The sequence below is a fragment of the Sciurus carolinensis genome, chromosome 8 (assembly GCF_902686445.1).
Source record: "Sciurus carolinensis chromosome 8, mSciCar1.2, whole genome shotgun sequence".
Taxonomy (NCBI): Eukaryota; Metazoa; Chordata; class Mammalia; order Rodentia; family Sciuridae; genus Sciurus; species Sciurus carolinensis.
Window position 1 is genome coordinate 121,196,169 of NC_062220.1, and position 16,010 is coordinate 121,212,178.

At 39.7% G+C, this 16,010-nt stretch overlaps 1 protein-coding gene and 1 pseudogene across 1 annotated transcript; both read right to left on the bottom strand.

Annotated features, from left to right (window-relative positions):
• Positions 1 to 3,832: 3,832 nt before the first annotated feature.
• On the bottom strand, positions 3,833 to 4,381 carry Vpreb1 (V-set pre-B cell surrogate light chain 1). The gene is made up of 2 exons (XM_047562169.1): positions 4,336 to 4,381; positions 3,833 to 4,245 (listed from the first exon to the last, which is right to left on the bottom strand). The coding sequence occupies exons 1-2, from the start codon at positions 4,379 to 4,381 to the stop codon at positions 3,833 to 3,835; spliced, it is 459 nt and encodes a 152-aa protein (XP_047418125.1).
• Positions 4,382 to 14,411: 10,030 nt separating this feature from the next.
• On the bottom strand, positions 14,412 to 15,626 carry LOC124991476 (alpha-1,3/1,6-mannosyltransferase ALG2-like; annotated as a pseudogene).
• Positions 15,627 to 16,010: the final 384 nt, after the last annotated feature.

Consider the following 16,010-nt stretch of genomic DNA (forward strand, 5'->3'; position numbering starts at 1 on the left):
TTATCTCAACTAAAATAAATTGTAGTTTGTGGTTTCTTTTCCTTAATAAACTCTCAGAAAAATAAAAATAGAATGTTACTTTCATTGTGAAATACATGTTACTTGAAGGAGGATATTTACCTGTCACAGGAACCACTGGAATTAATTAGTTCTTGATATTTTTTTTTAATTCACAAATCAAAAGTGTTTTCTGATCCCAAACATTATACCTTTGAACATTGAAAAAATATTCCTAAGATGATGATAGCTAGTCATAATCAGGTTGTTTGAGGACATTTTAAAGTGTTACTCGGAAGCAGAACTAACTTAAAATGGAGTTTAAAGGTTGCCATTAGATTTATCTTACTGTTCCAAATGTCCTTCTTTTCCTTCTTCTTTTTTTTTCTTTTGCAGTACTGGGGTCAAATCCAGCACCTCACACATGCCAGGCAAGAGCTCCACCCCTGAGCTAAATGCCTACCCTCCTATTCAAAGTTTTTGACTGTAATCATAAGTTTGGGGTTAGGGGCAGTGCTGGGGTTTGAACCCAGGGCCTTGCATGTGCTGAGCATGTACTTAACAACTGAATGATACTCCAAGCCTATAGTCATGATTTTGTAGAAACCGTGGTATATATACACAATGGAATACTATTCAGCCATAAAGAAGAATAATATTATGGTATTTGCAGATAAATGGATGGAATTGGAGAATATTATGCTAAGTTAATAAGTCAATCCCCAAAAAACAAAGACCGAATGTTTTCCCTGATAAGTGGATGATGATATATAATGGGGGTGAGGGGTTGGGGATGAGAGAAGAATGGAGGAACTTTAGATTATGTAGAGGGAAATGAGAGGTGGATATGAAAAATGGTGGAATGAGACAGACATTACCCTATGTACATGTATGATTACATGAATGGTGTGAATCTACATCATGCACAACCATAGAAATGAAATGTTGTACCCCATTTGTGTACAATAAATCAAAATGCAGTCTGTAAAAAAATAAAATAAAATCTTAACATTTTGTTTGTATTATTAAAATAAACGGGTTTGATTATATTGCAGCAGAACAATGAGAACTGAATTTTTAAGTTCTATAAAATATAAACAGCATTGAAGTATAATTATTTCTCTTCTCATAATTCTGCTTCAATGAATAAAAGAACATTTTTTTTATTTTTTCTTTCTTCATTTTTTAGTAAAATAAATGTCATATTTAAGAGTAGAGACTCACCAGGCACAGTGGCACACACCTGTAACCCAGCAGCTCATGAGGCTGAGGTGAGACGATCATAAATTCAAAGCCAGAGTCAGCAATTTAGTGAGACCCTGTTTCAAAATAAAAAAATAAAAGGGGATGTGGCCCCATACTTAAGCACCCCTGAGTTCAATCCTTGGTATCAAAAAAAAAAAAAAGAAAGAAAGAAAAAAAAAGTAAGAAAGAAAAAAAAGTAGAGACTCAAGCTGGGTGTGTTGGCACACAAGTGTAGTCCCAGTGGTTCCAGAGGCTGAGGCAGGATGATGGCAAGTTTGAAGTCAGTCTCAGCAACTTACAGAGAACCTGTCTAAAAATACAAAATAAAAAAAAGGTCTGGGGATGTGGCTCAGTGGTAGAGCACCCCTGGGGTCAAGCCCCAGTACAGAAGAAAAGGAGAGACTCAAAAAAATACATGAGAAGAATCATCAGGTTTTTGTCAAATGTTATGACCAGGTACCATGATTTACATGTGTTTTTAAAATTTAGTGTTTCCCAAAGGCAGGAATAATAAAACCTGAATATCTTTGCTCTCAAAAAGAGTAGTACTATAATTATTATTAGATCATTTGATATCTACTATAAAATTTATTTAAGTGGACTGTGAACTATACATTAATGTAGATGTGAGTATCAAAGAATGTGCCTAAAGTATCATGTCATGATACGTCTAGAAGTTCTATCATGTAAAGTAATTGTAGTACAATATAAAGTTAAGAAAAAAAAAGATATGATCTGATCTATGGAACCAACCTAGGTTCATTTCAACAGATGAATGGATAAATTATATGCACAAAGGAATATTACTCAGCCATAAAGAAGAATGAAATTGTGACATTTGTTGGTAAGTGGAAGTAGCCAGAGAATATAATGCTAAGTGAAATAAGCCAGTCCCAAAAAACCAAAAGCCATGTTCTCTCTGACATGTGGATGTTATCTTTTATATTAAGAAAAGTTTTAAATGTAATAATTCCATTTATTATGTTTAGATCACTTTATGTTTTATTGTAAGCATGACAGAAATGGGCAGGGAACAATTAAAATTCTATATTTAGAAATAGTGATTTATAGAATTAATGTCATTTTTAGGACATTAGAAAAGTTGAAAGTATTATTTCTGCATCAATTTTTATTTTTGCATAAAATATTTCTTGTCATACTTTGGTAAAAATTTGATGAACTGGCTTCATTTTCCAAGTCTTTATTTTAAAAATAAATATGTAACTTTGTATGACACAGTAAAAATATATGTTTCTTAAACTATTTTGTATATTTTCATTTTTGGACCACAGTAGATAACTGCTATCATGAAATCTTGAGATAATTTAAATGTTTAAAATAAGTATGTATGTTGCTGGTGGGACTGCAAATTGGTGCAACCACTCTGGAAAGCAGAATGGAGATTCCTCAGAAAACTTGAAATGGAACCACCATTTGACCCAGCTAGCCTATTCCTTAGCATATCCCCAAAGGACTTAAAATCAGCATACTACAGTAACACAGTCACAACAATGTTTTTGGCAGTTCAATTCACAATAGCTAAACTATGGAACCAACCTAGGTGCCCTTCAACAGATGAATGGATAAATTGTGGTATATATACACAATGGAATATTAGCCATAAAGAAGAATGAAATTGTGGCATTTGCTGGTAAATGGATGGAGCTGCAGATTATCATGCTAAGTGAAATAAGCCAATCCCAAAAAACCAAAGGCCAAATGTTTTCTCTGATATGTGGATGCTGATTCACAATCAGGAGAAGAATAAAGGTACTTTGGATTAGACAGAGGGGAGTGAAGGGAGGGCAGGGGGGATAGGGGTAGAAATGATAGTCTAACAAATTGAACATTATTACCCTATGTGCATATGACTACATGACCAGTGTAACTCTACATCATGTACAACCAAAAGAATGAGGCATATTTATGTATGATGTATCAAAATGCATTCTACTATAATGTAAAGCTAATTAGAATAAAAATATGTCAATTATGTTATCAATAAAAGGAAACTTCAAATATTTTTAAGTAAAAAATGCATCCTATGTCTGTAATAGAATATACAGGATATTGAAAAAAATTTTTAAAAACAGTACCAAGGTGGGGAGCCTGCTCTAGCTCTATCACTTGGCTCCCCTTGTCCTCCCCAAGGGCCCAATAAAAAGTTTTTCTTAACCCTGTTCACCTCATAACTCCTAGGCATAATCAGCTGACAATAGAGCGCTCTGTCCTTGGCAAGGATGGTCCTGTTCCAAAGCACTTCTGTCAGTCTCTTGTACCCCATGACCCTCAAGAGTAGAGGCTCAAGTGAACACTGCCCACAGTGCCTCAACCAAGTAGACCATGTTGATTAGTTTCCTGGGACCTGTACCCTAAGTTAGTTAGATTCATCCCATGAGATCATGCAATCAGACCAAACTCAGCAAAACAACTTCTGAAAACAAACAGCTTTAATTCTGTAATCCAGCCTCCAATGGGGTTTACAGCAGTACTGCTAGACAAGAAGGAGCTGACTCTCTCTCTCTCTCCTGGGCTCCGTGCTGCCCCATGCTTCCACCCTCCTCCTTCTCACACCAGAGAAACCCCGTCTTCAATTCAAGGTAGGCATGTCCTGGGGTACCTGAAACCCTGAAGCAGCAGGATCCTTTTCTTCCCTGATCTCCCTCTCCATCTTTTCCCTCTCCATGCTTTGGGCACCCACAGCACAGTAATACATTGCCTCATCCTCAGACTGCAGTTTGGAGATGCTCAAATACCCCCGGTTCCTGGCCACATCTTTGGACCCAGAGAAGCGAGGGGGGACATTGGGACCCCGGTGCTGATCTGAGTGTGAGAAGTATCTCAGCAAGAACCTTGGAGAGTTGCCCAGTTTCTGTTGGTACCAGTAGATGCTATAAACACCAATATTATAGTTGCTGCTCAGAGTGCAGGTAAGGCGGGTTGTGGTTCCAAGAGATGAGGATGTGGATGGTGGCTGATGCAGCACAGGCTGAGGGACACAACCTGGGAACACAGAACATGTGGGTTATCCCATTGAGGCAGGGCAAAGTAAGAGAAGGAGCAGAAAGGTTTGTGTGCTGCGAGTTCCCTCACCTGTGCAGTAGGCTAATAGCATGAGCAGGACAGGAATCCAGGACATGGTGCAGACCCGCAGAGCTGTACTTCCTGAGGCTATTGCTCCTGGGGCCTTTGCAGGTTGAGCCAGCACCTTCCTCCTTGCTCCAAGGGGAGGAGCCATTGCAACCCCAGTTCCTACTCACTAACATCCCGGAGTCTCCTGGGTTTGCCTTGTCAGTTAAAAGAACGGTCCCACGGCAGGCTTTGTGGCTCTGGCTTTGCCATGCATGTGGAAGGGTTTGGGGAGGAAGCACCTGCTGAAAACTCACAGATCAGTGCCCAGGAGGTTGGCTGGTGAACTCAGGTCCCTGAGGGAGAGTGACATCAATTTCCCCTTGAGGAAACTAAGCCACACGAAAATAAGTTTCTCATCCAAATGTAAATGCCTGGTGAAATGGAGAGGACACATCCTCAGGGTGGTGAAAACACCTGCTTCCTACAGCACAAAATCTTGGGGACCCTGAAAACAGTGGGATGCTCTGTGCCTTTCCAAAACTCAGTAGCACCTTTAACCTGGCTCCTTTCCCTCCTGGAACAAAGTGGAATGGTTGAACTTCAAGAGAAAAGCACCAGGGACCCCAGCATCATTCCTTTCCCTGTTCTCAGCTCACTAAGGAGACACACTTTGGCCCTATTATGGACTAAACTATGTCCCCCAAATTCACACATTGAAACCATAACCCACACTATGGCTATATTTGGAGATAAGGCTTTTAAGGAAGTAATTATGGTTAAATGAGACTGTAAGAATGGGCCTCTGATCCAATACAACTGGTGTCCCTATGAAAATAGGAAATTTGAGCTCAGAGACAGGGACAATGATAAGTGAGGTAAAGAGAAGGTCATCTTCAAGCCAAGAGAAAAATCTGGAATATATCTTCCTTTAGAGCCCTCATAAGGAATCAACCCTGATAATAATTTGATTTTGGATTTCTGTCCTTTAGAACTGCGAGACAATTTTTGTTGTTTAAGCCACCTAGTCAGTGGAACTTTGTCACTTAGGTCCTAGGAAAACAATACAGAAGTTTCTTAATTCATCTGGGCTGCTACAACAAAATACCATAGGTTGGGTAGCTTGTGAATAACAGAAATTTATTACAGATCTCCAGTCTTGGGTGAAAAGGCCTATTATCAAGGCATTGGTAGATATGGTGTCTGGCAAATACCCGTTTCTTGGTTCAGAGTAGATAGTCTTCTCATTACAACTTCATGTGGTGGAAAGGCAAGGAACCTCTTTTGGGCCTCTTTTGTAAAAGCACCAAACCAATCATAAAGGTTCCGCCCCATAACTAATCATCTCCAAAAGGCCCTCCTAGTGTCACATTGGAGGTGAGAATTTCAACATAGGAATTTGGGGAGACACAAACATTCAAAGCATAGCCAGAAGTAATTCTAAGATGGCCCCAGAAGTTTTCATGTCCCATGGGCTCATTCTTCCACCAAAAGCTGAAGTCTGTTTCTCCTTAAATCTGCACAGCTCTGCGACTATGGGTGAAGTAACCTTATGTGCACTAGAAGGCACTGAGAAGCTGGGTGAGCACCAGTACTCCTTTTCTCATAAATACTTGGCTAAGTAAATTTACTTTTCCATCAGGTGAGCCCTGTGGAGTCTTGAGCAGCCCCTTGTCCTTTATTTCTCTGAAAAGGAGCAGACCTCACTCTAACTGGTCAACTAGGCCAACTCCAGGAGATGTGCCTTTCTTCCTACTGCCTCTCTGGCCAACAGCAAAATCTGCTCTGGTGAGGGGTGGGGAGATACAGGGCAAACACAAGGCATCTTGACCATCCCTTGTCCAGTCACAGCTGCAATCACAAAAATGACCTGTTGCTCTTCCCTCCTCAGCCCACGCTGGTGGGCAATGGGAAACTGACCGGTGAGTTCTGATCCCTAGAGAGGAGAAAGAAAGCTTTGCTCATTCATGCATTCATTCCCTCATCCAGTAGTTCATCCATGTGCTGTGCATGTATCCCAGAGTATCCAGTCCTTAAGAATCAGAGACAGTTCCACTTGTGAGCACCAGCACTACTGAATCCCCACAATCTGTTCCCACCAGTCACTGTCAGAGCTTTTTGATCCTTATCTGAGAGAGAGTAAGTGCTTCCACTTTTACTTTTAGGTATATACATATAGTTTTACTGAGACAAGGAAGAAGCTGAGAGCCTCCCTTCAACTTTATAGAAACCCTGGTCCCAAATTTGTTCTTGTAGACCTAACCCTGGCATCCCAGCACACTTGTATCACATATCTGAAAAGATTGACTCCCAGTGGCCAACACACGTGCTGGGAAATGCCTTGGCCCTTCCCGATCCTGCTGAATATGGTTCTGGCCCTCGGAGAATCTGGATTTAGAAGGGGATCGTAGCCCTACGTGGCTAACCCCATCTCTGTTCCTTCAGCTTTTCCCTCAACACCCTGCCTCATGGAATCATCTTCAGGGCATAGCAGTATAATGGAGATGATATATTTCATCATTTTCCCTGGCTATATCCAACCAAGTAACTATAGATCACCAGGCACGGTGACGCACAGCTGTAATCCCAGAGCCTCGGGAAGCTAAGGCAGCAGAATCATGAGTTTAAAGCCAGCCTCAGCCATGGTGAGGCACTAAGCAACTCAGTGAGACCCTGTCTCTAAATCAAATACAAAATAGGCCTGGAGATGTGGTTCAGTGGTTGGGTGCCCCTGAGTTCCATCCCTGGTACTAAAAAAAAAAAAAAAAAAAGTTACTATAAATCAAGAGAAAGTTGTTGAGCTTTGTGACAGACCTCAATGTCCTCAAGGACCACAAATCCAAAAGACCTCTCAATGCTCCTTCCTAAATTATAGATGTCTTATAGACACTAATTTAATTATCTACTGCTTCACGACAAGCCACCCAAAATGCTGTCAAAATAATCATATTACCAAAAGTGCTAAACAGATTTAATGTCTTTCCTATTAAAATTTCAATGTCATTCTTCATAGACATAGAAAAGAAAACCATGAAATTCATTTGGAAAAATAAGAGACCCACAATAACCAAAGCAATCCTTAGCAAGAAAAAGTGAAGCTGGAGGCATCACAATACCAGACCTTTAATTATACTACAGTGATAGTAATAAAAACAACATGGTATTGGCACCAAAAAAAGGCATGAAAACTAATGGAACAGAATAGAAGACATAGCAACAAACTCATATAAATGCCCTTTTCTCATACTTGACAAAGGTGCTAAAAACATACATTGGAGAAAAGACAGCCTCTTCAATAAATGGTGCTTGGAAAACCATATGTAATAGAATGAAATTTAACCTCTATCTCTCACCCTGCACAAAACTCAACTTGAAGTGGATCAAAGACCTAGGCATTAAACCAGAAACCCTGCACATGCTAGAAGAAAATGTAGGACTAGAGTTCCAACACATAGGCTTAGGAACCAATTTCCTCAAAAAGACTCCTAAAACACAAGAAGTAATATCAAAAATCAATAAACAGGATCATATCAAACTAAAAAGCTTCTTCACAGCAAAGGAAACAATCAAAAGTGTGACAAGAGAGCCTGCAGAATGGGAAAAAAATCTTTTCCACCTGCACCTCAGATAAGGCATTAATTTCCAGGATATACAAAGAACTCAAAAAAATTAGCACCAAAATATAAAAATAAAAATAACCCAATCAATAAATGGACAAAGGAACTAAACAGTTCTCAGAAGAAGAAATATGAACAGTCAACAAACACATGAAAAGTGTTTAACATCTCTAGCAATTAGAGAAATGTAAATCAAATCTACACTGAGATTCCATCTCACTCCAATCAGAATGGCAATTATCAAGAATATAAGTAACGACGAATGTTGGCCAGGATGTGGGGGGAAGGGTACACTCATACATTGCTGTTGGGACTGCAAATTGGTGCAACCACTCTGGAAAGCAGTATGCAGATTGCTCAGAAAACTTGGAATGAACCACCATTTGATCCAGCTATCCCTTTCCTTGGTATATACCCAAAGGACTTTAAAATCAGCATACTACAGTGACACAGTCACTTCAATGTTTATAGAAGTTCAATTCACAATAGCTAAGCTGTGGAACCAAGCTAGGTGCCCTTCAACAGATGAATGGATAAAGAAACTGTGGTATATATACACAATGGAATATTACTCAGCCATAAATAGGAACATCTTGATGACAACTGCCAGTAAATGGATGGATCTAGAGAATATCATGCTAAGTGAAATAACCCAATCCCAAAAAAACCAAAGGTTCAATATTCTCTCTTATATGTGGATGCCAACACACAAGGGAGGGATAGAAGTTCAGAGGATTATACAAAGGGGAATGAAAGAAGGAGAGGGACAGGAATAGGAAAGACAGTGGGATAAATCTGACTTAACTTTCCTATGTACATACATCAACACACTATAGTGATCTTTACATTATATACAACCACAAGATATTTGTATAAATATGTCAAAATACATTCTACTGTCATGTATAACTAAAAAAAGGAAAAAAGAAAAGTCTAAAAAACAAACAAAAATTTTAAAACATAAAAATAAAAATAAACAATTGGTTATTCTTAACCAATTTGGATTGTCTTAGTGGTTCTTCTGGCTCCAACTGGGATTACATATGATGGCTGATCCAGCGTGACTGGGAGGTCCAATATGGCACCTCATTTTTCTTCACATGACTCTGATCTCAACAAGACCCCCACATCCCAATCCAGTGGTTCCTCTAGTCACCATTTCTCCCCATCCCTTCCTCTTTCCTCACTTGAGGGTTTCTACCATTTCCCATTATACCTCATTTCTCATCTGAAGGCATGTTTATCGCACACCTTTCCACTTTCATCCTCTCACACGGAGATAAGTCATACTGGCACCAAGCTCTTTGTTACCACTTGACATTTGCCCATGACCCCAATGCCTTTTCTCACAGTCCTCTAAGAACCAACCTCCTTCCTTCAGGTGATTATTTCAAGGTTACTTCCTTGGCAGACTCACTTGACTTTATCACCTAAGTCGGCTCATCCTACTCTTGCTCTATTAACTATTACACTTGTTTTTGACAAAGCATTTGTCAGAGGTTAGAACTTCGTATGTGCGTAGTTCTACTTACCACAATCTTTGTGAGGACAGGGACTATTTCTGTTTAGTTCATCACTGAAGGTGATGATCTATATATTCACCCTATATATTCACTACTGCAGAACTGCATAAATGAATGAATGGTGCTTCTCTTGTGAAAGTAATGTGCTCGCCCAGCACCCAGGTTGGCGCACAGGTGAAATGCAACTTAATTGCACCTGTGAGTTATAGCAACTGTAGCACTAGTGTTGCTTCTCACTCTCTTCAGCCTTTCTTTGACTCTGCAGGCCAGCTGGAAATTCTTTCATGTATCATTTGGGTTCCCAAAGCTCAGCCAATGCATGTCACCCACATTGAGGTCTCAGTCTATTGAGAGGGATGAGGCTCATGATGATATAGATTAAATTAAGAATATGGATGACAACACTATCTCTGCCATGGAATGAATGTATGTGTCTCCCATCTCCTACCCCCACCAAATTCATGTGTTGAAATCCTAACCCAAAATGTGATGGTGTTAGGATGTGAGGCCGTGGGGGGTGATTAGGTCATGAGGGCAAGACACCTCATGATTAGGACTCGTATCTTATTTTGTAACAGAAATCCCAGTCCTAAACCCACATAAATACAGTTATCTCAAACTAGACAAGGATGCCAAAAACATACAATGGTAAAACAATAGCCTATTCAACAAACAGTGCTAGGAAAACTGGAAATCCATATGTAGCGAAATGAAATTAAACCCTTATCTCTCATCCACACAAAAATCAACTCGAAGTGGATCAAGGACTTAGGCACTAAAACAGAGACCCTGCACCCAGATCTCCACCATCTTGGCTTAGAACTAACTTACTTCTTTAACAAGACCCCCTAAAGCACTTATTGCCCCTTAAATTGAGAATCAATACATGGGATGAAATCAAACTAAAAAGCTTCTTCACAGCAAAGGAAACAATCAATAACATGAAGAGAGAGCCTACAAAATGGGAGAAAATCTTTACCACACACACCTCAGATAGAGCATTAATCTTCAGGATGTACAAAACACTCAAAAGACTTAACACCATAATAACAGATAACCCAATCAATAAATGGGGAAGGAATTGACAGACATTTCACAGAAGAAGAAATACAATCGATCACAAATATATGAAAAACTGTTCAACATCTCTAGCAATTAGAGAAATGCAAATCAAAACTACACTGAGATCCCATCTCACTCCAGTCAGAATGGCAATTAACAAGCAACAATAAATGTTGGCAAGGATGTGGGGGAAAAGGTACATTGCTGGTGGGACAGCAAATTGGTACAACCACTATGGAAAACAGTATGGAGATTCCTCAAAACAACTAGGAATGGAACCACCATTTGACCCAGTTATCTCACTCCTAGGTTTATACCCAAAGGACTTAAAATCAGCATATTACAGTGACACAGCCACATCAATGTTTACAGCAGTTCAACTCACAATAGCTAAACTATGGAACCAATCTAGTGCCCTTCAACAGATGAATGGATAAAGAAAAGGTGACATATACACCATGGAATATTACTAAGCCTTAAAGAAGAATGTAATTATGGCATTTGCTGGTAAACAGATGGAACTGGAGAATGTTATGCTAAGTAAAGTAAGCCAATCTCTAAGAACCAAAGACCAAATGTTTTCTCTGATATTTGGATGCCAATGGGGAGAATAGAGGTACTTTGGAGTAGAGAGAGTGAAGTAAAAGGAAGGGAGAGGGTATGGGGGTAGGAGTAACAGAATTAATCAGACATTATTACCCCATATATGATTACATGACCTGTATAACTACATCACATATAAGCAGAAGAATGAGAAATTATACTCCATTTATGCATGATGTGTCAAAATGCTTTCTACTGTCATGTATAACTAATTAGAACAAATTTTAAAAATTAAAAAAAAAAAGAAATCCCAGTCCTTTATCCACCACATGAGGACACAAATGGAAATGGGCAGTCTACAGCCCCAAAGAGAACCTCACCAGAACCTGTGCTGGTACCTGATGTCTGACATCCAACCTAGAACTGCAATAAGTAAATTTCTGTTGTTTACAAGGTATCAAGTGTGTGGTGTTTGTTATACTAGCCCAAACTATGACAATCTCCTAGGCTGCCTCTAATTAGAGACACTAAAAATTTGCCTTCTAATCGTACAGAAATCATATAGACTTCATATCATCAATATCTTCTGAGAACAGGAGTGACCCAAAGCTGATCCCTAAGAGTCTTGGTGTGGTAGACATGTAGTAAGAAGAGTTGGGTGGAGGCCAGGGCAGGGAAGGGAGGAAATGTTCTCTCCGTGTAAAATCATGAAAATAAAGGAGGGGCATGATTTGCTTCACAATTTTTAAAAACTGCTGTGTGTAGATCAGATACAGGAAACACAAACAAAAGCATTTCACAGTACATTTGTCCACGTTTGGATGGATCACATTTGCAAACAACACTTTTATGTCATGAGACTAAATAAAATATTTTCTCATTTCAAACTCAATGAGTAATGAATTATCAAAGTAGAATTAGGTGTCTCCTTTTTTAATTTTATTTTTTCACTTTAAGTTTCACTCATTTACATCTTCCTCTGGATCTGTATAGGCATTTACATGTGTAACTCTTAGCACAAGGTGACTTAATTTGCTTTTTAACATGACAGTTGTGATAGATTCTGATATTTTACCAACAAGAAAAAATGAAGAAATCAGTCTGTCAAACATTTGAATCATAGCTCCAAAGCCAATCAGAATTATCTGTTGACAAGAAATATTAAAGTAATTAAATTTTCCCTTATTTTTAGCCAACAATATACCTTATCAGGTTAATCCCATTAGGACTCATTAAAGGAGCTCCAGAGGGAGTGAGCTCCCTTACTCCCTTGGGAGGTCTAGCAAGCTAGAACCTCCAGAACTCCAAATTAATGCTCTCTGCTTGCCTGATGTTTAACCAGCTAAAGGTGATATTCCCCAACTTCACTTAATCTTCAGTTTTCCTTAAGAAATTGGCCAAATTCCTTGTTTCTAACATGCCATTTTCCTGGTATTTTGTCCCAAGGAGACTCAAAAATCTCTCTCCTTCCCTCTCACCTACTTAAGTTATTACGAAGAGTCAGACCAAAGCTTCCTGTCTACAGAGCAATGGTGAATTAGGATTCCAAGTTGAGGGCCAGACCTTAGATATTGGAGAGTGAAGGAGCCTGTGGCCACCTCAGAGTTCTATCTCAACATCCCCATTTCATTCATCTCAACATATGCCAATGATCTGAAATCAAAGAAATGCAAGAGCGAGACCAATTGATGTGGGCATTTCTCTAACCCCCTTTTTTTGGCGGGGGGTGGGGAATCACATACTTTACTGATGGCGAACTTTCACAATGCCAAGGAAAATGAAATTCAACAGAATTGTATTTGGCACTCTCATTGTGAAGAATTCCTTTTGGTGGTGTTACCTTGTTAAAATATTCCTGTAATACAGATGCACGTGATAAATTATAAACTAAAAATTTAACCTTTAAAGAACCCCAAAAGAATATGGTAATGCAGAACGAACCCACACGAAACTTGTAATAATTTCTGTATCCCCAGATTGCAAAATAGCAGCAGCAGTTAACATTATGTGCCAACTAGTAAATACTTTATGTATATTATTGAAATCTGTCATAACCACCCTATGAGGAAAGTATGATAGGACAATTATCCATTTGCCACAGATAAAGAAACTGAGGTGCAGAGATAACTTTTCCCTAGGTCATATAGACTGTTGGCTCTCCAAGTCTGTGCTTTTAAGAGATGATTAACATGGAACCTTAACCAGTAATATTTGCTAGTTTTTAAAAAAATAAACCTATCTTTAAATACACTGAAAATTTTGCTTTACATTTACTATTTGTACTTAGACCAACAAGTGAATATTGAGCTCTAAGACTGGTTAGAGTCCTAGAGTATATGAAAGGGAGTTCACTTCCAGTTTGGGAGGTAAGCTTCACAGTAGTGGCATTTAAGCCAGGCTTGGAAGGGTAAAAACATTTGTGCACTATACTTACTTAGGAACCTAGTCAATACAACAGATATTAACAAAACTGGTGACTCAGACAACATCAGGAAACAAAGTGCAGGTTGCAAGTGTGACAATGTTCCCCCTTCAGGTCAACATCCAGTTTACTCAGGTTTCTAACTTCAGGTTTGGCTCTTATCTATATTTCTAACAATATTGACACAGATCATGGAAGCCTAAACCTAATATTTTGTCTCCTCTTTTGATATACATCTTTTATTGTCATGTCTCAGGGTGCAAAAATGCAGTATCATCTTTGCAAAAAGATAAAAACAAAAAAACAGAGTACTCTTGCTATGGATCTTGGCAAAGGTCTAACAAAAATTTCCTAACACTACAGTAACCCCACTCTCATCATGCTGTAAAGTCAAATTAACCAACTTTGATAATGATAGACTTAAACTATCAAAATCAATTAAGGCATAATATGATTCAAAGTTCAATACAGAGAAAAATAATTTAGAGAAAACATAATTACAACATTTTGCTGAAGGTGGATCTGTACCATTTTTATACTGGTGAGACTTGGAATGATAGCATAAAAGGTACAGGTTTGTAAGCACCGCATGTACATAGCATAATGTTTTTCTGAGACAGAATCTGTGGTATACAGGTTTTCTGAGACGGGAATGTTAGTTCACATTCCAGACTTCAGTTTATTTTTTTTAAATATCTTCTGTGCTATATTCTGGATTATTTCTTCTTCTTCTTCTTCTTCTTCTTCTTCTTCTTCTTCTTCTTCTTCTTCGCTCACATTCCAAATTCAGTTTATTTTTTTTAATATCTTCTGTGCTATATTCTGGATTATTTCTTCTTCTCCTCCTCCTCCTCCTCCTCCTCCTCCTCCTCCTCCTCCTCCTTTTTTTGGGGGGCGTTCAAAATTGTAGTATAAAGACCTTAAAGAATTTGATTATACCAGCAGTTTGGTGACATACTGGTAGAGCTGTTCTGTAAATGCTTCTCCTTAACCATGGCTCTTCCAACCAGGCCCACTGTGGCTTTTAAAGGATCGTGGATAAACTTTTCTATTGCTTCTGAGAAGTACACTGGGTCAGGCTCACGCAGAAACCTTGTGACACTGTGGATGATGGACTCCATAGGGCCCACCAGAATTAACAGCAATGAATGGGCACTGCATGTACATGGCCTCCAGAGGGACAATGCCAAAGTGCTCATTGCTTGGTGTGTAAAGCATACATGAGCAGTTGTGGAGGAGAGAAATTTTTTGTTTGTCTGAGAAAGACCACAGGAAGGTTACCTACCCACCAAGGTCAGATTGCTGGACTTTCTTCAATTCCTGTTTGTGTTCCACATTATCCAGGACTCTGTCATCATAATCACCTGCCATGATCATATGAACCCTCTCCCAATCTTGAGATGTTAATTGCGCACCCAGAGGTACTAGAGCTTCTAGTGCCAAAGTCAGAATTTTCTTCCTTTCATATCTGTTAATGGAGAGGAACAGGAATTCTTTTTCCTTGGGGACTAGGTCATCAAGTTTTTCAGGAACAGCTGAATCAAAGCTGGTGACTTTCAGAGATGGGTAGAGAACAGAGAGATAAGAACTTGAAGGTTTCCTTCAAAATGGCAGCTGTGAACTGATTGTTGACCAAGATGCAGTCCGCCATGTCTGTGGTGCATTCCTCTATCCAGTCCAATCGGTGCCCTCTATAAACGTTTAAGAAAAGAATCTTTCCTGGTGAGGAGCAGGAAAGTGGCAATAAAACCGGATCTTCTTAGGCCGTCTGCCCGGCTTGAACACTGGGATACAGGCAGACACCTGGTCCTACACAACCACTTCGAACTCCTCATCTGCAAGGAACAGCACAGGGCGCCAAGAAGACCAGGCGCATTTAGGCGCAGACCGCGGCGCCATGGCCGCCCCAGCCCAAGCTGCACGGCAGCGAGTCCCCAGCGCAGCGCACGGGTAGCTCGCTGCTTCGGCGAAGCAGTGGCCAGGGTCATAGGCTGCTGTCCAGATCTTCACACTATACCCACACGCCTGCAGCGCCAGCGTAGCTTCCAGCACCAGCCGCTCTGGGCCGGCAACGCCCAGATCCGGGTGCAGGAACAGCACCGAGGGCCAGAACCCTGATCCCCAGCTCAGATCCTGCTTCTGCACCATGGCCAGGAAGCCGGGTCTGCCCTTTTTAAATGAAGGTTTATAAACGCAAATGCCTGAAATGACCAGGTAGGAAGGTGAGTTCAATAAAGAGGTCTATGGGGGATTAAAGTAACTGGGAGACACCTGCCCTGTCTGAAAAGGAATACAGGTTACTCAGTATACACCTAGAGCTCCTACCCAGGGAAGCGTCATCTTTTGTCATGTCAAGAGAAATTGAGATTTAGGTTTTTGTAAGATTTTTCAACCCAATAACAGAGAATGTTTCTTCCAAGAATAATGATATTCATTTGGGGGGAAAAAAACAGCATTGCAATGGAAATACTTATGTCATAGTAAATTATAAATGTATTCAAAGAGGTTGAAACAAGATAACGTTTTTAAAGG

Bases quoted from the DNA above. Each gene is read 5' to 3' on its own strand.
- Vpreb1 (XM_047562169.1), bottom strand. From the start codon at position 4,381: ATGTCCTGGATTCCTGTCCTGCTCATGCTATTAGCCTACTGCACAG. The intron at 4,246-4,335 runs GTGAGGGAACTC...CTGTGTTCCCAG, and splicing joins GCTATTAGCCTACTGCACAG to GTTGTGTCCCTCAGCCTGTG.